Below are 22,865 nucleotides of genomic sequence, written 5' to 3'. Positions count from 1 at the left end.
TCTTTTGTCCCATACCTCCTAGCTCTCCCCCTCCCCCCAACTCAAGGCAATCCTAAATACACCACTGTCTGTAATGGTTAAACTCCAGGGCCTGAAGCTGTGGTTTATCACGGTTGTTTGTTCCAGCACTTGTCTTATAATAATGGAATGTAAAGTGTCATAGAATGCATTATTACTGTTACCACATTGCTGGTAATTTAGTCGAAAAGGTAAATGGATTAGACAACCATCCCCAGAAATTGTTGCCATTTGTTTCAAGATACAGGCTACTTTTCACTCTTTCAGTTATTCCAACTCAATACAAGTCTTATAAATTCAACTCGTACTCAGCTGTATCAATCGACACGATTTGATAGGGCTGTTTGGATATACTCGCGAAAATAACACCAAAGCTTGGAATTTGGAATCACATTCGAATGCCTAACGTTATTATGCAGGGAAAGTTGATCGAGTACGTATTATGAGAGGTCAGGCTCTTTAAATTTCGAATCGTAGTGATTGCCAATGAAGTGCTTAGCAAAGCAAATTATCTTCACAGGTGACGGCTATACGCGCAAGACATCACGTCTTAACAGCACAAGTTGGTTGAAAATCTGCGTGTCTTGTGAATGCATGGTTTCTATATTTATGTCAGTGGTCAAGCACATCAATTGCAAGATAAGTGGATAACAACTGTAGTCAAGAAAAACACCTCACGAAATCGGGCGCCAAACCAACAAAGATCGATTGTTTGAAAGTCGTAAACACAACCACTGACTTCCTGACTTTTGCACACAATGCAATGACAAGGTCTATTTTAAGCCGTTTTGGCTGCTACACCTTATTGTAGCAATGATAATTAATCAATTATATATAAGTGCATTTTACACGAACGCTGAAGAGAATTGGCGCTGCGATTTTGCAGCAACCAGCTTGCAGTCAGCAACATATTAGCAAGTTTCTGCTGCAAATCTCTGCTTTGCCAAGTTGAAAGACTGGGTAAAAATTGAATATTGTTTGACATACTACAAAATAGGAATAATTAGCATGAGAACACAGATTAAGAAAAAAGGTTTCTGTTAAAATAAAAAGATTTTTCTCGCTTTGTTACAACCCTATTGCAAAGTTTGACTAGTGTCACAGCAATAGTCTTTCGAAAGTATAACACAACGTTTAATATAGCATTCGATGACGTGATTATACCAAATATAGATTAGCCAAAAACACACGTTTCACACTCAGAAATATTTGAGCATTGCTGAAGTGCCGTAGAAACACCTAACGATCTTTCACGTTAATTTAAAACCAGCGACTTGTCATGAAACGTCACTTTTGTTTTTGTTGAAACCCTTGGTGAGTAGAGGACATCATAGACAACAAATTTATGAGCAATCATTCATATGGTATTTTGGTGGTCGTTTGAATCACAATCTCAGCTTGCAGACTGTAATGTGCTAAAAATAATGCTGCGCGTGGGAGTGTTTCTTCTCTACAAATTGAAGCAAACACCAACGTTAATAGAAGCTATTTATGCATGTTTGCATAACCAGTATAGTGAGGCGCAGCATGGTAAACAGTATGACGCAAGTTCCATTGAAGAGCTATTTTCTTCCAGCCACCATATTTACTTTAACATCGGGACAGTGTCCTTATACAGATGTGGGCTAAAATAAGACCTTTTGCAGCCAATAAGAATGTAACATATCTTTTATACTGCTGAAACTATACTTCGAAATACAATCCTTCAATATCCCTCCAAAATTAATGGTGATGTTGGTCCCACAAATGATGTCGTACTCAGTTGTTTAAAAACCAAATTAGAATCTTTATGTGAGAGAAATGGCCTCGTTGCCAATATGGGTATGCCATTATGGGTAATCCGCAATTTAGAATATTCTAATCAGGGTTAACAAACTAAAACTTGAAATGCATATGCATGTTTATAGTTGCATAGTTCATGCGTTTACGCGCACCTCCAACAAATTTGAAAATTAGGTTGCTGGTTATTATACTCTTGTATACAAAAATTGTTCCTTAAATTTTGTAGATTCAGCACAAATTGTGAACCTAAGATTTGGTTATTTGAACAGGTTTTACGTTATTATCTTTGCACTGTGATCGCCGTTACTATCGTTGTCCTTCGTCTTAGTGGAGACAATTTTTTTATGACGCAGGTAAAGCAAACTTTCCCGAGTTTAAAATTGTGTCCATACCAATTGTAGTGTTTTTTGAAAGAACGTTTTTGGAACAGAAATATTTCGAATGCTTATTTAAGGTTGCTTGGGAGTATGAATGCAATTTGGGTTTTGTGCCAAGTGTATTTCGGAAAAGAGCGGCTGCAGGTCGCAAAATTTGCATAGCTTATTGTTGTCACCATGCGGATACCACAATTTGATATTCAACTTGTATGATCGGGACAAGCACATGGCACGTGAATGGGATAATAATCAAATAAAGACCAGATCGTGTAGCCTGTAGTAACATGTGCTATGAAATATAACATAATACCAGAAAACTAGATGTCACCTAACTATATTTTCACCTAACTATGTCACCTAACTAGGTTACCAAAAAAATAACGGCTTCATCACATGTTAAATTTTAGCTTAGCAGTGCAAGCCCGATAACTAACTGTACAAAGCGAAATAAAGCTGTAAACAAAAACTTAAATTAAAAAATAAAACTAAAAGTTGGCCAAAACTTTACTCCTAATCAAGCGCAAAATATCACTTCTCCACATTCTATACCTGGCCGTTATTAGTGGAGTGAATCGTAAGGTCTTCTATTAAAAAAAAGATTAGTGTCTCGGAGATGACAAAGTTGTTGGATGTTTGGCAGCATCGTGTGTCTAACATATTAATAGTGTACCAGTGTGTAAATAACTGACCCCTATCCAGACTGCGATATCCAAGCGATTTTGAAAATATATGTTAACATGTATCTAATGCAGTGGTTCCCAAACTTTTTCAGCTTGTGGCACACTAGAAAAATTAGAAAACTCTCGCGGCACACTTACAAGAGAAGAAATGTTGCTTTAAAAAATTACCCTACTCTATCGACAATGCCATAATTGGTTTCATCGTCAGATGTGCTTATTTCTCAGCTAGAAAGCTTTTAAGTCGCATATGCTTGTCTGCATGCCTTATTTTAAATATTTATACAGTTCTTTTCCAAAATTCCAAAAAGATTCGCGGCACACCTGAGAATCTGTGGCGGCACACAGTTTGGGAATCACTGATCTAATGAGAATATATGTTTTATAGCAGGTCTAATGATGTTAAGTTTCTAAGCGATCAAGTACATCGAAATGCAATAATGTACAGAGTTTCCTGTGAAAAACGGCCTGATGTAGAAATAATCTGACTTCCAAACTACAAAGAATAAAAAGACGTGCCACTCCTTCCTAGTAGCCTAAACACTTTATGTTAGCCCGCCGTGCCTTGAAACCGGAACCTATAATTAAGAAATCGACAGATAGTGGAAAGATTGCCGAAAGTTTTAATAATTTCTTAATAAGTACTTAGTAGAAGAAAAAAAAACAAATTAATTCATTTTATTCACCAATCAAGATGACGGGTTTAAGCATGATTCCTATGCTCGTCAGATGCTTAAGCAAAATAAACGTTAACCAATTCGAATTTGCACCAATATTAAAACCTATTGATTGTTTTCCCGCGCATCAGAATTCTTTTTAATTTGGTGCATCCTTACTAAAGTTTTTGTTTGGTTTATTAGGTGGTGAAATAACTGGAAGAAGCAATTACGCTCTACTCAAAAAGTCTTGCATAGAGTTTCCTGAAATTTTGCATATGGGTTTACCTTGCTTTAAGGTAAGCTATAGCTTTCTGGAATTGCGACAACATTAACTCCAATAACTCCTTGTTAAACTCAAGAATAAAATCACATTTGACAAATTTTAAAAACCATTTTAACCTTCCTTTTGCATACGACTTGAAAGTTTTTAAGTCTGCTGGGGTAATTCCCCCGCTAAAAACAGGGCTATACCGGCCTCTGATTAGTGTAGCAGTTTTGTGAGTGGCGTCAAATGTTCAACATAATTATAGAAATCACAATTTTGGAAGTTTGTCCGCTCTGTAAGTACGAGTGATGTGATCTTGAACTCCTAAATAAGGTCGTAATTGCATTTCAGTAGCTTTCATTTCATTCATAACCTCAATAAATATTTTGATATAACACGATTTAACTAAAGGCTCAACAAATGTCGACTAAAACAACATTTCGGTTGGTATTCATTTTTAATTAATAGTTTTTTTTCTGGAAAAGTTTCACTTTAACGATAAAACACAAACCACAACCATCCAATGAAAAGTAGCACCGCGAGCCAAGCACTGATGGAAATGTGGCAAAAACTTATGATTTGCAGCAAACAAGCAAGAATTGTCTGCAATAATATACAAATTCAAATAAAACAATTATTAAGTGTGATCACAAAATAATAAAAAATATAACGACAAATAGTTTGCATGACTGCAGAATATGTACATAAAACAATAACAGTAAGATGAATAACACAAGAAAGTCAATAACAAACAAAACTAAGCAATTAGAAGATAGGTTGGGTTCGATCAAAGAGAAGAAATTACGAAATACAAGTACACAAACCGCTTGCATTACCAAGCGTTGAAGATAATTGTGGCAAATATGGGATGATTTTCTTCAAACCCACAAACTACTGTATCACTAGCAAAGGCAAATCAGCCAAAAATAGAGATTAACAAGCAAGAAGTATCTTTATTTCTTTGGCATTATATATTTCAGTTTTGTGTATTTGCAGTATTTCAATTCTCAGACTAAAAGTACACATGCTGTGGCAGTTCATAATTGGCGTAACTTATCGACAAAGAATTCAAAAACAAAAAGCTTATGATCGGCGACCACAGCTTGTACTGGAGGTAGGGGTTACTTCATTTTCACAAACAAATTCTTCAGAACTAAAGCGCCGTCTTTTTAAAGCAGGTGAGGCAGTAGTACTCTTCCACCGAATCCGATCACTTCGTCGAACCTTCCTTTCCTCAGGGGAAAGCACTCCCATTTGTTCGGCTAACTTCTGTGCACCATCCACTCCATGTATGTCCAGGCAGAGGTCACAAACGTGGTAGGATGTTTCGCTATCAACGTCTTCATTGCAGGCAATATGGGTGCCACTTGAACCACATAAATCACACAGAACAACAGCCCATTCGCTGCCTTTCAAGTTGTAGCTAAATTCAATGGGATTATAATTTTTCCAATATTACATAAAATAAACTAGAAATCAGTTTCTTATACTGTATTTTACAAAAAACTGCCAAACGTGGTTCAATTGAGAAAATAAATTTCTATATTGTTTAAACTATAAATAAGCATTAAATCTGCAGTAAAGCACTTATTTAGAAAAGCAATCAAAGTAATTCCAGTACTAAAACTGTACTCACTCTCGCCCATGGGGACACTGACATTCTTTCACGTCACACTGACTGTGCCTTTGCAAGAGATCATTAAAAGCATCGCTTGTAAGCTCCCATGAAGCATCTCTCTCGGGAACATAGATCCCCATCCGCTGCATCTCTTGCTTAAATAATTGCGCGTCATTGCAGACAGGACATCGAAAGAAGTGAACTCCAGATGATAGGGCCTGAAACAGTTTAGAAGACGTCACTATCTTTTTCTGCTGGCTCAAGAGAAGTTAATTGGAAAACTACTATCTTTGTTAAAATCGGGTGTAACTTATTGGAGAATTGCGGATATTGATCAGAAAGGAATACAATTTCTTGAAAAACTATTATCAACCACATCACTTCAAGTTATTTCCTGAGTATATTTTGAGCTTCAGTTTAATCAACATGTTAAAGAAAAACATTTCGATTATGTACAGTACTTTAAAGTTCTATTGGTATACTGAATTTTCAGAAAAGCATAGCATACTTGTTGCTGGACACAGGAGCGGTGTAGCCATACGCTCATGCAACAAGGTGTGGTAAGAGAATGTAAGTCTGTTGCAGAACATTGAACATCATCCAAACACACAGCACAACTTTGTGTATTGACAGATTTCACCGATTTCATCTATATGACAGTTATTATCGGTAACATTAAATTAGTTCTTGCGCAAGTGACATCACACATTATTACATTCCTTAAATGGCACCAAAACAAATTAACAAATAATATTACAACAAAAGATTGTAGTACATGAGATTGATGTAGTTTGATCTGGGATGTGAAAATACTGGCACAGAATCAACCAATTTATCTTAAAAAAACAAGCTGGATATACTCAACCAAGTAAAGAACAAATTGTATAACACAAAATAAGATTTTGCCAACCTGAAAAATTCCAAAAAGAATCAGAATGGGCCAGAAAAAATTAAGCCACCTGACTATTTCAAACAGGAAAAAGGTAATATATTATAAAATTACACTTTCAAAATATTCTAAATAGATAAAAATGACGGAAAAACAATAAAACAAAATTTGCCAAGTGAAAAATTAAAACAGAAATTTAAAAACTAAAACATAGAAAACTTGCGTTTATATGGTTTATTACTGTCCTATATTTCGGTTTGGTTAATTCTGTAAGGGGTATTTTAATTTCAGTAATTTCCATACTGTTGATTTTCAACTCGATCCATTCTTGAAGTTTTGTTTCCAATTTGGTTAATTTTATTTAGTTTGTTTTATTTTGGTAACTCTATTGGATATTTTCTATACTAGAACTTTTTAGCACATGCTTTTTGTTTGAAATAGTTAAGTTCATTTTTTCCTAATCAAACAATAGTGTTTTACAATGATTTCTAGTTTGCAATTTTCATGTTTTGAATATCAGTTGTTTGCATTCTCTTGTTTGTAATTTTCCAAGTTCATAAAATCCATACTGGTACTTTACAGTACCATGCTAGGCTGACCAAAGCTGCCGCTAGTTTTATACCACCCAATCTCTGTTCAAACTGCTGCTTACAATGCACAGTGTTACAGAGCAAGAAAAGAATACAATACTTACTTGCGGCATCAAAACCTTCTCTTCTTCAATGACATTTCCTAATAAAATTTAAAATATCACTAAATTTGATGCAGAATATCAAACAATTTTCTTATCAATCAGACAACAAAAGCCCTGATAAATGCTTTTAAGCATAGAATTTCCTTAAAAAGCACAACATAAATAAAATTGTTTAAATCAGACCTGTTTCTTTCAGCACTTCACCAACTGTTTTTATAACCTGCTTTGGCCTGTGTCGCGAACAGTAAGACCTGAAGCTTTGATAAAACTGGGAAAGCACCCCATTCTCAAGTCCGCATGAGTGATGAAACTTTGACTAAACACAAAAAAGAAATAAGCAACCTTGCTTCAAATTAATAATCAGAAATAAGCATTTGATAGTATGTGTGTTTTTGGAATTGGAATAAAAAAACATCACATTTTTAGAACACGTGCATACCTTACATGTTGTGACCACACAGCCAATGGAAGCTCCAGATTTGTGACAATATACGCATCGCAAACGTGACGCCCGTTTGACTTCTGCCATCATCATGATTTAGTTACAAAACATAAAATAAAAATATGATAAGTTATTTGCAAAATACGAAAAAGGATGCAGAGTACAAAATCAACTAAGTAGAGAAATCTCATCCAAATAATAATGTCACAGGGTTTACAAGACATACAATTCAACAACCCTTCAACTGGTGACTATTCTTACCTTGAATAATATCCTTTACTAAAAAGCCACATACAGAGTCTTTTTCAACTGTGAAATCATCCACGGCATAATGCAGTGACTGTGGAAGCCCACTTGCTAGTAGCAGACAGAAATAATGCATGCGCATATCTGTATATATGAAATATATATATACTTAACACAAAACAAACCGAAAACTCATACCTACATAAGTTAGTGTCATTTTGGTAATGCCAGACAACTTTAAACAATTACAGCACTTGGAAACTGGTTAACTCAACGTTCCAAAGATCAAAGGAATAGGTTTGACTCAATTAAACCAAGGTTCAGGATAACTAATGTTGATATAATTTGCAGCAAGTATGCAGCAAAAGTTACACTAAGTGATAATAGAGGTTGATAAAACATCTTAATTCAACCAAAATATTTCGAGTTAAACAGCATCAACTTGGCATAAGTTGTCAGTTTGTAGTTTAACAGGGGCTTTGTCAGAAGCAGTTTAATTACTTCAAGTGAGAAGTAATTTCAAAAACAAGTGGTTTTTGATTAATGATTAGTTGTCAGCAAACATACTGGTGAAAGGACTTTTAAGAATAGGTAGTGGTTAAGCAACTATTGCCAAAATTGAAGTTTGGCCACAATGTAAAGATAACCTGCTTGATAACTAGGGTGGTAATGGTAGGCCAGCCAATGCGTTTTGGATAGAATACATCTCCATAGGTAGGTGATTGGCACAAGGAAATGTTTATTTTCAGCATAGGAATGTCACTGATCACAGTGACATAAACAGGTAAAGCATTATTGTTTTACCGCAGTTACCTGTAACGGATTAAGCTAGAGCCAACAGTCACGACTTAACTGTACTGAAGGCTACGTATTACATCAGTACAAATACACCAATGGTAAGCTAGTTAAGGCTTAGTTACTGCAATATGTTCCTGTTATACATTTAAGCACACTATAATTATACTTATTACTCTTTACTAGTCTGTCACAGGAAACATTCTATTCATACTTGATATAAATACCTGTTGTGTCTTTAATTGTGATTGTGACATAATAAGAACAGCCATCTTTGTCATAATTAAGCAATGAATTTTTGTTTTATGCCACTCACTTACGGCAATAACTGCTTAACCATTACATAGTACTGTAGTACAACCCCTTTCACCCGTATATTTACTGACAATTACTCTTGATATAAGGCCAACTTGTGTTTGGGCTTGCCCCTCACTTTAAATTTAGAAGTTGGATTTTCCTGTATAATATGCTGTTTACAATCCCCAATCATTTTCTACTTGATGGCTTTTAGCAGTCTAAAGAAAAACGTTAAGTATACACTTATAAAGCTAATTGGTATATGGAACTTATGTATGACATATTAGTAGCCATCAACTAGAGTTCAAAAATACAAAATAAAAAAGACCTGAAAATGAGTGATGTATGAATTCACCATATTTTTCTTCACAATCATCTGAACACAAGCAGAAAACACAAACTTGTCGTGTGGGAAGCAATTTAACATCTTTAGCAGAAATGTCCAGTTCCTTCCACCAAGGATGAGAAACATCATCTTTCTCATTCGAAGAAAATAAAACAGGAAATTGTCTATTTGTGCTGCTTCTTCCTGGACATTTGCCAGCACTATGTTTTTGTTTCTTTGCCAGTGCTCTGCGCATTCTTAGTGTAATTTAACCAGTTGGCAACTTTCACAAGTATATAATTTACATGTTGTCTTACACTTAAATTAGCATAAAAATTGTATTAGAAATCAACACATGATTGTTTTCAGCAATACACAGTGCTATGCAGAATGCAATAGACAGTAGGAATCAAATCGACTTTCGTTCTTTGCTGTACAATTTGTTATGGTTTTTACAGTATGTTCTTAAACTCGCTTCTTAATTGAAGGGTGTAGTAAGCCTTGTGAGCCCACTGTAAGTCAGACAAATGGTATACATTTGCTTCAGCAACTGCAGTCAATGGAAACCAACTGATATTACAATCAATGCTCAATTCTTAGTTACATGAAGAGATGACTAATGTACCATAGGAATAAGATTTTTAAATTAAAACATACGGAAATAATTTGCGAGAAGTTAGCTAATGTTTATATGTGGCACAAATCTGATTGTAAACATCTAACATGCAAAAGATTTCACCGCACAACAATAATTGCATTAACTTAACAATCCTGCTATAACAAAACAATTAAAAAATCTCATGGTGCAATAACTTAATCTACCATAATCGCTTTAAAAAAACCTCAAACTTAAAATGGTGTTAACACAGAAAGGTCATAATTACCTATTTCATACAATACGACAAACAAATTATTCAAAATAAAATGTTACAAACTACTGGTAAAACTGTAATAGGTCCCATTAACATGCAATTTTCAAAAATACACAGCGGAAACCCAAAACGTACAACTTAGCTTAAATCAATTAAGTGGCAGCCACAGAAGTGGTCCAAAAAAAAACTTAGTTACAGTACATATGAACCTGCCATCCAAACAGTGTGCGGCCAGGCAAGCATATGCAGGGTGCGTGAAACCAATGAGTCTAACCACGAAAACACAGATGTAGGGCATCTAATAAATCTATTTTTCAGTCTTCAATTCATCATGACAACTATCAGAGAGGTTTTGATCGAGTTCTGAAAAGTAGTTAATTCACCAGGTCTTGACCCCCAGCCTTTCAGCTATTCCCCCCAAAAAAACTTAAGTGGACAAGCGAGGGGCTGAAAGCAAAATTCTTTCGAGTTGTGCTGACAAGAAAATCACGCAGGTCCACATGAACTAATCCCCAATTTATTGCTAACAACATCAAAAAATATTTCATTTGTAGTTAAATTTCAATTTTAAAATTACTGCAAATGCATTACAATTTGTTTTCTTTCAAAAACAAATACTGAAATGGCAATTGGGGACTTAAATTTTGTTAACTATGAGATGGAATGAAGGAATGTTGTTCCTACTCAGGCAAAGCTTCCTAACTGCACTACCACTTCTCACCAAAGTTGATAATGTCATATTAAGGTTTGCCGATGTTGATATTCCTTATTACCATTGATGTTCATTCTTTATTCATTTTTATCAAATCTATTCCAGATTGGGTTCATATTGTCCCATCCCATAAATCTTTCTTAGTTTTCACCAAAACCAATGAAGTCACTGAAGCAGTAGAAAAATTCTTTGGGCCCCAAGATGAATACTTATGTTCAAAAAAATAAATAAACACCACAACATCGTTACAGCAAGCGTGTTTCTATGGACAGGTATAACATTTAAAAAGTAAGGCATTCAAAGTTGATTTTTAGTTTGTTTGAGACTCATTACTTTTTCATACACCCTTCATATTTTGGAAGCACCCAAACATTTACAAAACAGCAAAATAGATTTCATCCAAACAAGAAAAGACAACAAATTTGGAATATGATAACTTGAAAAATACATTTACGAAAAAACAAGTAATAGAATTTTGACATTTGTGCGAATTCAAATCAACTTTGCTCACTGCACTTAATCAGAGTACCTTATGTTCAAGAGAAACTGTGGTATTAGTGGTCACTTCGGTGGGCTCGATGGCGAAGCGGATAGAGCGTCTGGCTCATAAAAATACAAACCGAATTCAACTCTCAGTTGCTTTACCATTATAATATCTTTGGGCAAGGTATGAATGACATTTGCTCCTGTTGAGGATGCTGATGAATAGTTCTGAATTTGAGCAATACAATATTTAAAAAGAACAAATAAGAAAAGTGTATCCATCAGAACCTCCACCAAGACAAGCTCAGTAACTGGGTGAGGAATGAACACTGAGTTTAAGACGTGCAAAGACCTTCTCAGTCCGAGGACAAAGATTGTGACACCATACCAACATTTCATTGAGTCATGATAAAAAAATCAACATGTTTTTTGTTCAACAATCAAAACTCTTAATGTTTTGCTCATGTTTTCTTACTTTTAGCAAAATAAAGGATTTGACACAAATCTGCAAGACAAAGATTCAGATTTGTGAGAATAACAAAATTAGTTGAAATTTGCGTGTAATATTTGGATTCGGTACATCCCTACAACAAACGTGAAATCTTTATAATGTCCAAGAAGACAACATCTTGAAAAGTTCAGGGAATTGCAAATTATGTAAAACCAAGAAACACTATTGATAACTAGCAAGTGAATTATGAAACTATACAGCTCTCAGGTACAGAAGAATTTCCATTAGGCACTAATGCTTCTGGTGGTTGTCCATATTTTTGCATTTCATTCACATTATCCATGATTCGAGTGAGTCTGGTCTTCTTCTCATCTTCAGTATTACTATCAGTCTCATTCTCAAACTCCACACAAATCTTTTGAAGACATGATAACTGCTTTTGATAATTTTCCATATCCCGGCTTGAAATGGTTTTCTTATTATTTTCAAGCCATTGAGGATAGTTTTTACACAATTCTTTCATTGGCGGATAAAGCATCTCTTTCGAAAGCATGGATTTCATTAATTCTTCCATCATACCTAATCCTCCAAGTTCATCACCTGGAATACCATCGCCTGGAATACCATCGCCTGGAAGGCTATCTCCCATGCCCATGTTGAGCATCTTTTTCATGATCTCATCTTCACTTATATCCTCATCATCTAATGCTTGTGACATTGACTCCAATGTAGCTTTAATTTTTTGGTCAAAATTACCCTTTTTAGGGTCTTTGTTCAGATCACAGCCTCCCATGCTTTCTGTTGCTTTTGACATGAACTGAAGTTGACTGGCCAATTCCGGACTATCATCAACCAGCTCTTTCATCGCTGTAGCCCATTCCTCCTGCAACTTTTCGGTGAGGTCATCATCAAAAAACTCTTTAAATATTTCTGTTGGCGGATTTAAGTTATGTTGATTAGGGTTTCCAGGACAGGTTGATAATTTTGATGCAGATGAGGTTACCTTCGAAGATGAAGATGGTCCAGCATCAGGTGTTGTTTTAGGCTTTGCAGCAGGCTTATCAAAATCTGCTAGTGCATCCTCCAACAAATTGTCTAAATCTGGGTCCATAACTACAAATAGTCCGCCTGAATTCAGTTTTACTCTACTTTCCACTAAATCTGACAAACCTATATAAAATTATAAGTAAATTAAGTTATTGAAGGCATGAAGACATAACCACCAAGGTAAAGCCAGCCTACTTTTTCGATGGTGGCGCGGCGTCTAATAATTGTGGCATGTAAAATAATTACAAAAAAATTTCCATGCGCTTGTTCATCTATCACTTAAAAAAGAAATTTAAAAAATTTGCTGGTATTATTTTACATTTTATACTCTAAGTAATTAGTGAATTAACTTTGGTGCTCACCGTTCACAAACATGTTATGCAGATAAGGGCCAAATTACGCATCAAATATAACGGCTCGATAAATCACTTTCCGCAAAAGATATTCAAATTATTTTTGTAACAACTTGTTTATCAATCACTCTAGAGTACTCTAGAGTCTAGATTCTAACCTACTAAATTTACTGGCATTATTTTTCATTTCATATTCAAATTGATTACCGATAAATATAAAATATAAAGTTAACTACTTTGAAATCGCTCGAATTGTACCCATGATACCGATGTTGCTTTTAAATCTATCTTTACGGACGTTTTGCATGAAGCCACTCATCCGGTTGCCGGCAGTTTTCTCATCCAGTTTTTACAGGTAATTTTTGGTTAACCTCTTGTCAAAAACATCAGGCAAAAAATCTAGACAAGTGTGGAAGTGTGGAAGAGATAGTCTTGGTATTTGTCTATTGTTAACGTTTAAAGCTATTGTATAACATTGGAGCGGAAACGCATTTGTTACAGACTAAATGTATTATTGTTTAGGCTTACCATACGTCCCGTTTTAGCCGGGACAGTCCCCCTATTTAAGGCTTTGTCCCGGCGTCCCGGTTAGTCAACCAAAAGTCCCGCTTTGGCATTTAGTCAGCCAGCATTGCTTCACACTCACGAATATTAGCATGCTGTAATAGGTCTGTTTAGCCAACTTGCTGAAGAGCAATGCTCGATGCGTGTTCTTGTTTCGTTGTCTTAAATGTGAAAGTAATAGTGACGTCATTGTAGCGGGTAATTGGTCCAGTGGTGAGTTGATTGTTACCGCATTCGCTAGGCTAGTTCACTAATAGTAGGTTAGAAGGAGAAGGTGATCTTTTTGCAGTTAGGTTATTGAAAGAACTTATTTCGTACCAGTACTTGTTTGCATTTCCTTTTGCAAAAAAACCATTTAAATTTGAAAGCCCTTATCACCTGCAAAATTAACATTCACTTTTCCTGCTGTGATTTTTATGAGAAAATAAAGTCGAATAAAGACTTTTTGAAGAAAGTAGGCCCTATCGTCTACAGAAAAGTATGATTGGACGATTATGTAAATTTACAAATGCTTGCACATTGTTTTGTTTCCTAGTAAAATGCATTAATTTAGTTTTTTTTGGTGTCTTACTACTTTAGTTGTCCCTGACGATAGGAGTCAAAAATAGTTTTATGCTCCTGGAAAAATATGAACCACATTTGTCTGATAAGGCTCGTTGCTCTCAAGCGTCCCGTTTTTTAAGCACAAAAATATGGTATGCCTATTATTGTTGGTTAGAAAAAGAGTGAGCCCAGCTTTAAATACTGTTGCAAATATGTAATTTTTCTTTATTTCTATGACTTCGTTATACTCATAGTTTGTAATATGCCTTCTTATATTAGTCCAAATAAGCTTTCATATGAGGATGCCAAAAAGTTTCTTTTTATTCAGAAACGATCTTGTAACGAAGAAATGTTCATACCATCCTTACAGCATGGATGCAACAGAAGTCTTTTCGAGTGAAAGATCCTTCGTTTCTCTTCTCAGTTGATTCTGCTTTTAATTCCAAAGAAAACGTCCGGACAGCTTATACTTCCGAAGGGAAATTTGAAGGTTTTTCGAGAGTTATGGTTAGCGATGATGCTGCAAATAAATTATTGGATGAGTCAGTACACAGCATCAATCTGCTAGACATATATTCGAATTCGAATTTCTCTAAATTGTGTAAGATGAATTTTTCAGAAGACGTCTGGGACGATTGCAGAAATCTCAAAAGAATCGGTCGTTTAGGGATAAATGCTGGAAGGAAGAAGTTGTTGCCAACCTGAAAAAGCATGATTTGGTTTCACTTCACTACAATAAGTAATTGTTGAAATGTTTATTGCGGATGATAATATATGAGTCTCGTGAGGTCGTTGTCTGCTTTTCTCACCCATAGATTTAATTATTCACCTTGACGGCTTATTGTCTGATGACTAGCTTCAATTAGCAGTGATCAATATTATAATGACTTGTTTTCCACTGCTATAATATATGACCAAATTCCTTGTTACCTTGTGAAGTTGACAATAAAGTTGTCTATCTTAACACTGAACTTCTTCAAATTGAATTCAACAATGGTTACACAGGAATGACAACTGTATATATCGATTATATTGAAGTTTCTTTGAACAATTTTATTTTAGACAAAACATTGACACAGCAAGAGCATAAAGACGTCCTTGTTATAGGGTTGATCTCAGTAGAATGAATGCATTGAACAGCTGTGCATGACTCACGCAAGATAGCCAGGCGCGATATTTATGTCACGACTTAAAACGGAAAACAGAAAGTTATCGGTACGCAATGTTATCTATCATTAACGTCATGTTTCGTGAAGCAGAAGTCTGAAAATAAGAATTCTATATTGTTTTCGATTTGTATACTATAATATCCCCTTATTATCACAGGTGTTTAGTTGTTTATTTTCAATTTTTGGCAATCAAAGAATGCACCGTTATGACACACATCATACATCCGTGTTTGGTGCAAAGCTGGAGCTTGCAAAACATGGGATAGCAATGTTGCAGTCATTTTATCAGTAGTACGATGTGGGTAGTCTATGACGCGTTCGATATACTTTCATTCATAGATATAGGGGGTTAGGTCAGTAGGTGAGGGAAGTGGACATGCTAAAAGTTGATTTTAGCCATTTAGGGTTTAATTAAACTGATTTTTAGATTACAAGCTAGATTTAGGTTTTTGTATTATTACGTTTTACGTTAGGTTAACGTTAGGCGAAAATATTGCCTTCTTCTCTGTACAACTTGATTTGACTTGCATTAAATTTTTGCATGACTTGACTTGATTCGAGCAAATTAGTAATTTGTCTCGACCTGACTTAAGTCAACTTCCCAAATGATTTGAATTGAATCGAGTCTTAAAAAAATAACTTGGTTACAGCAATGGACTGCTCTTCACGCTGAACTAGTCGTTTTTATAGTTAACAAACAACAGAATTGGAATTTAATTCAAAGTTTTCGCATATAACCAAATTGTTGTTTGTAATAAATGTTGAAACGTTTTGAAGTTCTTCGATTAGTATTGAGTTAGACTTAAAGTTATAGTTCATGGTTAAGTGGTAAATACCCGGTGTCATAGCTTGGATATTTTTCTGGCTATATCCAATGAGTCTCATATCTATCGGTCGAGAAATCTTCCAGAATTCTGATACAGTGTTATTAAACTTGCACTCAACTCGACAAAGTTTGTCCATATAAATGTTCATTTTATTGACGTCGCAACATATTCCAATTCCACTAAAGACTAGAACAACATCATGAAACACTGGCTTGAGTAGGCCTACTATACTGATGAAGGTCTAAATTAGACTGGTGTACAGTAGAAGAGTAATAATGATAAGTTACTTTGGGCGTACCTTTCAACTGATTTGAAATACTGCAATACTGTATACTGTTGATTGTCAAAAACGCGTCAAGCAAAAAATTACTTGGTATGGCCTATTAGGCTCTACAGGTCTACAGGAAGAGTCGGTCGGTAATCGGTGTTATTAATGCTCAGATGAACCAATAGCTCTGTGTTAGTTTAAGCATGGGTACTTCTTTGCTCTCAGTATGGTGAACTGGTGGGGCTTGTCCTGCTGTTTATATAAATTATATTAGCTGACTTTGTCACTTTATGATACAGTAGGTCTGCTCGGTTGCCATTTAAAATCAAAACAGATGAGGCCGTATTCTGATAACATAAGAATGTCATGAAACAGCTTTTTTGTTTAGATAAGGAAGTTTTCCCTCAGGTGTTACCATGTTCATTTTGCCAATGACTTTACACAAGATAGCACGAAATTAAATATATAATGACGGTGTAAACCTTTTTGGCCTCAGGTCACGTCCACGTGTCGCCTTGCAAAACTTGTTGACGCATTGCTCCGTAATCCCAACGTAGGCCAGGGTTATTTCGCGCAAATGGATGCGTCGCGCCATTGGTGATGACGCAACCTTTAGTAAGCTTGAAAACACCATTAAAAAGGGAAGTGTAAAACCTATTAGAAATTTTCTGCACGTCGTTTTGGTGAAAAACAAAAACCTTGCGTTGTGTTTGTTTGTCTAACAATGTAGAATGATAGTGTAGGCAAGCAAAAATAAAAACTGAAAGCGCTACTCTAGGCTAAAGGTGAATGTAGGGTGCATGTAACTTTTAAAAGACGTAAGTTGCCTTTACTGAAGAAGTTCCCTTTCATGTTTGTAAGGTCTGAACTGAACGAAATTAGTTCAACTGTATCCAGGTACTTTTAGAGCCAGAGTTTACTTACAACAAAAGGGAAGCTGATCAAATACTGCATAGTTTTTATAACGTATAGGCTACTGTCGTCGTTTTACTGCCATATCGAATTTGAGAAAAAATTAAAAATGTGTGGAATATGGGCCTTGTTTGGATGTGACTCCACCGATATTAAGCATTACGCCAGTGCATTTGCTATATCTCATAGAGGACCGGATTGCTATCAGTTACAAAATGTCAGTCAGCTACGGAATTGTACGTTGGCTTTTCATCGTTTATGCGTTGTTGATACAGTTCGTGGGACACAAGTAAGCAAAACTGTTAAAGGCTTATAACTGGTGTGTGTAATATGCTGTTTTGTCATTTTATTACTTAGTGCTCAGTCGACTCGGTAACCGAGTGCTTTTAGCACTGGGCTCGCAATAAAGTGGCCCTGTTCCGTGTTCGATACCCAGTGGCGATATAGCCGTCGCAATGCCTTTGGCTAAAGCATTAACGGCGCTTAATTTCTCATGTTCAGTGGACCTTGTGAACAGTTCAAAATACGGGCAATGCGAGACAAAAAATCAAATAACAAATGTATGACTATCAGAACTCGCACGAAGTCTTTGCTTGGTAAGTGGGTCTTGAGCGATGAGGAATCGTTGCTAAGTTTAAGTCATACAACGACTTTCCTCAGTCCGAGGATAAAGATTACCATACCAACCATTTTAACGTTGTAGAATCGATGTGTTCAAGATTAACGAAAAGCAGCAGTCTGCTCGGTAAAAATTACAAGACACGTCTGTGTAAAAGCTTAATTGCTTCGTTTGATCTTTTTTACGGTCACTAACTTGTAATAATAATAATTATTATCAGCTGTTTACACGCCATGTTGAAATTATAATTTTCTTTTGTAATTTTCAGCCCATGCGTCTTGTGCAGTATCCTCACCTCACACTTCTTTGCAATGGAGAAATATACAACTTCAGAAAGGTGCGTATTGGCCAAATATTTTCCAACGTATTTGCTCTAAAAAGCCATAAATACTAATTATACCACGTGTCATTAAGCTCATCAAAATCAACTATCAAAAACACGATTGGTTCGCATGCTTACAGCAGTACGAAATACGCTGAAGTTATGCGTTTGTTATGATTTTGTACCAGTCGGCGCCCATGTGCTCGCAGCCTGATCTGCACGTGGAATACTTTTTTTACGTTGATCTTGGTTGCACCGGCGTCGTGTAGAATTGTTTTCCTCGCTACATTGTGCTCATTAGACATTCCCGTTATCAAAAAAACCGCAGCATTTAAAACAACATTATTTTATGACCATGCAGTCGTCAGCTATATTGCTCAATTGATCAATTCATCGATGAACGTGCCTGTACCCTCCAACTTTAGTAACTGATGTTAAAACAATGTTTGTGATGATATGTTTTTTGTCTGACTTTGCAAAGGGAATTCCTGTCCATACATGCAATAGTCACTTATCTGCTCTATGTCGTGCATCATCCGTTGTCATTATATTATATTGATGTGAAGGTGTAGCAGTATAGTATTGATACACACACACACACACGTATATATATATACAGTATAACAAATGTAATATAGCCATATAAACGTGTTTTGCTGTAGATAAAAGAAGTATTTGGTTTTTCATTTGAAACGGCATGTGACTGCGAAATCATCCTACATCTTTATAACAAGTTTGGAATTGAGGTGGGTAGGCTACTTATTTTAGCGCCCTGAATGTTTAGCAATTAAAGATACAAATTTCTTGCTATTGTTAAAAGAACAAATAAAAGTTTTCCTTATATTTTGATGATATTTTAAAACAGAAAACAGTGTCTCTCCTGGATGGTGTGTTTGCCTGTGTCATTTTGGACACAAATACAAACAAAGTAATGCTGGCAAGAGACACTTACGGAGTTAGACCTATGTTCTACTTCACTACACGCAATGGAATGCTCGGTTTGTGTTCAGAGGCGAAAGGTTAGCGATGCGTTATTAATGTGTAAAGGTTCATAAATTGTACTAAATTTAATTTCGATTTGAAACATTGAAATTTGTAAAAGAAAAAAGCTTAATTAAAATAAAATTTATTCCCCCCTTTATAATTATTCAAATTATTCAGTTTGTATTTCATGAAACTACAAGTACGTTATGCGTAGGAGCAAAACTGTTGACGTTTATATACAATACACACAATGCAGTATACCTATACAATATACATAGACTTAAACCGCGTACATAAATGAAACCTGCGTTTTGCGGGGAAACCAAAGTACTATAGGTTATGAGCTTCTAGCGAAAAATATCGTAGGTTTTACTGATTGATGTTAACATCAATAGTTATTTCTGTTTGGTAAAATCTACATGGTTGTTTCTATAGTAAACATGACGCTTCCTTTATTGCACGTTTAAGGTATGCTGTTATACATTAAAATCTAAAAGTTTTAGAGCAATTCTTTGCTGGACTTTCGATTATTTATTTTCAGGTCTGGGCGACATTTTAAAGATTAAAAACGGCGAAGAACAAAGCAAACTTCTGCATCCATTTCCACCTGCCCATTACATGGTGTATGACGTAGTCGAAGGAGGAAAAGTTAGTTTGGAAAAATCAGAGAAGTTTCACCTTTTCGCCAATCGGCCTCTTCACTGGCAATACCAGAACATTGAATTGCAGGAAGGTTAGCACAATCAAAGATGTTCGTTTTACAAAAGCTAGATCTTAATGCAATGACATGTGTTATTTTGACTTAATACGTCATGCACGCGTCCCTTTTCAAGGTGATCTTGACGCAATACATGCCAACATCCGAAAGTTGTTTACAAATGCGGTGGAGAAAAGGCTTATGGCTAGCAGAAGAGTTGGAAGTCTTCTATCAGGTTATTTATTACCACATTTGGTAAAGTTTAAATCTCAAAATAACTTGCTGCCAACACTTGTTATTATTGTTGCTTTTAGCGTCCTACTTTATTTACATATATATGCTATATTCCATTGAGCATTTCCTAATTTTGTGCTATGGCGTATTCTTAGCCTGCTTTGGTAATTACTGTAGTTGATTGCGTTTACGCCGATATATAACTGATCGTGTATCATGCACACGCACTTTGGCTTTCATTTTCATCTACGGTTTTACAAAGATGTAGCCTATACTAGTATACTGGTTGATACCATCTGTTTTTGTTTTGCTAACTACGTCAATAATCTACATTTTTGAGTCCGTTATCTCACGGAATCGTGTAGCGGCGCCTTGTTCTTTGCTTGTTTCTCTCACTCTCAAACTTGATACCGAATCAAAGCCTGCTAGTCTTTTTTGAGGACGTTTCCGTCGAAGTTTTTGTCATGACGGACTGAAAGACCCTCGCTATACCCATCGTCGCAGACGGCCACATAATCACTGAATGCCTGAAAGCTTTATCGTATTAGCGGCCTTGCTGAACTCGCCTGTTATTTCATAGGTGGACTTGATTCCTCCCTTGTTGCTGCAATTACAGCAAAGAAACTGAAAGCCCATCATTGCCCACAACAATTACAAACGTTTTCTATAGGCATGGGCGAAAGCCCAGATCTTATTGCAGCAAGAAAGGTAAATGTATAACGCAAATACAAGTTTACTGCAAAAACACCATAAGGATAAGAATACTGGGTATATACAGTGTTATCAATCTTTTAACGACAAACTTACACACTATCAGAAATTTCAAATTTTTAAATGACATTTTTAGGTCGCCGATCACATCGGTAGCGAGCATCATGAGGTTAACTTTACAGCTGAGGAAGGTATTCAAGCTGTCGACGACGTCATATATGCCACTGAGAGTTTTGATATCACCACAATTAGAGCTTCCACACGTGAGATATAATATGGTTTCCTTTTTAATGAAAATAACCAAAGTAGAGTGGATCATAATTTTTGTGTTGTTCACAGCAATGTACTTGCTGTCAAAATACATTAGTCAACAAACTGATACCATCGTTATCATGTCGGGAGAGGGTGCTGACGAGCTTGCCCAAGGTTACATTTACTTCCACAAGCAGCCCAGTGCAGAAGATGGCGATAAAGAAAGCAGGTACCGCTTAGGCAAGTTAGGCCTAGGTATGTTTTTTTCGCTTTCCATGGTACAAAGTTTTACGTTTTGCACGTGTAGCAAGAAAGGTCACCCGTTACTTTGATTGCTTTCAAAATTAGGAGATTGTTGGAAGACTTACATTTGTTTGATGTTTTGCGGACCGATCGTAGCACTGCGGCTCATGGCTTGGAGGTCAGAGCCCCGTTTTTGGATCACGCTTTCACTTCGTATTATCTCTCCCTGGATTCTGAACTGAGAGCGCCAACGGTAAAAAATATCATGTTGCAACTGTAAGGTCATCTGGTGGGTGGGCCTACTTTTTATATTTACCATAAATAAAACAATTCTAAATTTAATTTTCGTAAAACTTTTAATAAATTGCTTCCTGAATTTATGAACATCATTTTTTTTGCAAAAACAAGGTGGTCTTTGCTACAATAAAAGCATTTGTGCTTGCATAATTCGGCAATTTGTTATGATTTACAGAAACAAGTAGAAAAATACTTACTTCGCTCTGCATTCGACAAAACTGGTTTACTTCCAAATGATATTCTCTGGAGAAAAAAAGAAGCTTTCAGTGATGGGGTGTCGACAAAGGAGAAATCTTGGTTTATGATTCTAAAAACCTCTCTTGAAAGCAAGGTAACATTAATAGTAACTAACAATAATTAAGTATGCATATGTAAATTTAGCACTACAAATTACAATATCGTGCATCGTACCTGCATGATGAGTATATTTTATAGGAAATTGCGTTCTGTTTGGTATAGTTCTGAGCCACTGGTTGAATGATTCATTTATAACTTAATTAATTTTCAGGTTAGTGACGAAGAATTAGCAAAGGCCGCGGAAACATATCCCCACTGCACCCCCAAAACTAAAGAAGGTCTTTACTATCGAAAAGTGTTTGAGCAAAGGTTCGAGACTCACGTCAGCCACTTGATCCCATATATTTGGCTGCCAAGATGGATGGAATGTGACAACGATCCCAGCGCTCGAGTGCTGGCTAATTACAATAACGATGAAAAATAATTAATTAAAACTTACAAAGCGTAGCCTACAGTAAATCCTGGCAAATGTTTTTCGTTTCACGTGTGAAATAATTAACTTAGGTCAAATATAGGCTATAAATGAGTATTGTCTACTTACGGTGTTTATTTGATTATTTCATTTAGGCCTAGGCCTACGTTTAAGCTAGAAAGCTTTTTGGCTTTACCCAGCTTCTCATATCATATAGCGTTTCTATGGAATCCTCCCTTAACACTCTATTAGTTGCTAATTCTATTTTCGTTATCAAGTAATTATTTAATAACGACTATTGGTAGGATACCAAAGCGGTCGCTGCCAAAATTTTAGGCTACCGCCGTAATATAGACCTAAGTAATGATAAATTCAGTTTCATAAAGCGTGTGTCTGTTGAGAAATGAACAAAATAAAAGGACTCATTTGTAGGGTTTCACAGGCAGTTTAAGATAGTTCTATGACGATTTTCATAAGATGGCCAATAATCTCTCGTTTAGAAATAAAACGTA

General features: G+C 35.8%; 3 protein-coding genes across 4 annotated transcripts; 1 reads left to right on the top strand and 2 right to left on the bottom strand.

Moving 5' to 3' along the window:
- Nucleotides 1-4,211: 4,211 nt before the first annotated feature.
- Nucleotides 4,212-9,352, bottom strand: LOC143450595 (G2/M phase-specific E3 ubiquitin-protein ligase-like). Of its 2 annotated transcripts, XM_076951213.1 has the most exons (9): nt 9,088-9,229; nt 8,896-8,977; nt 7,683-7,811; nt 7,419-7,501; nt 7,163-7,295; nt 6,980-7,017; nt 5,905-6,045; nt 5,415-5,614; nt 4,212-5,201 (listed from the first exon to the last, which is right to left on the bottom strand). In XM_076951213.1, exons 3-9 carry the CDS (start codon nt 7,807-7,809, stop codon nt 4,862-4,864), a joined length of 1,062 nt encoding a protein of 353 aa, XP_076807328.1. In that variant the 5' UTR covers nt 7,810-7,811; nt 8,896-8,977; nt 9,088-9,229; the 3' UTR covers nt 4,212-4,861. The 2 variants fall into 2 exon arrangements, with proteins under 2 accessions (XP_076807328.1, XP_076807319.1); XM_076951204.1 differs by lacking the exon at nt 8,896-8,977 and having other exon boundaries at nt 9,088-9,352.
- A 50-nt stretch (nt 9,353-9,402) lies between these two features.
- Nucleotides 9,403-12,807, bottom strand: LOC143450606 (peroxisomal biogenesis factor 19-like). The gene has a single exon (XM_076951223.1). It carries the CDS (start codon nt 12,711-12,713, stop codon nt 11,847-11,849), a length of 867 nt encoding a protein of 288 aa, XP_076807338.1. The 5' UTR covers nt 12,714-12,807; the 3' UTR covers nt 9,403-11,846.
- Nucleotides 12,808-17,065: 4,258 nt separating this feature from the next.
- On the top strand, nt 17,066-22,468 carry LOC143466733 (asparagine synthetase [glutamine-hydrolyzing]-like). The gene is made up of 12 exons (XM_076964985.1): nt 17,066-17,574; nt 18,173-18,241; nt 18,889-18,972; nt 19,092-19,245; nt 19,752-19,943; nt 20,044-20,142; nt 20,722-20,849; nt 20,989-21,115; nt 21,192-21,333; nt 21,453-21,600; nt 21,820-21,975; nt 22,153-22,468. The coding sequence occupies exons 1-12, from the start codon at nt 17,395-17,397 to the stop codon at nt 22,363-22,365; spliced, it is 1,692 nt and encodes a 563-aa protein (XP_076821100.1). The 5' UTR covers nt 17,066-17,394; the 3' UTR covers nt 22,366-22,468.
- The last annotated feature ends 397 nt before the right edge of the window (nt 22,469-22,865 follow it).

Source organism: Clavelina lepadiformis, chromosome 1 (genome assembly GCF_947623445.1).
Source record: "Clavelina lepadiformis chromosome 1, kaClaLepa1.1, whole genome shotgun sequence".
In the NCBI taxonomy this organism is placed as follows: Eukaryota; Metazoa; Chordata; class Ascidiacea; order Aplousobranchia; family Clavelinidae; genus Clavelina; species Clavelina lepadiformis.
This window is presented reverse-complemented; position numbering and strand designations above follow the sequence as displayed.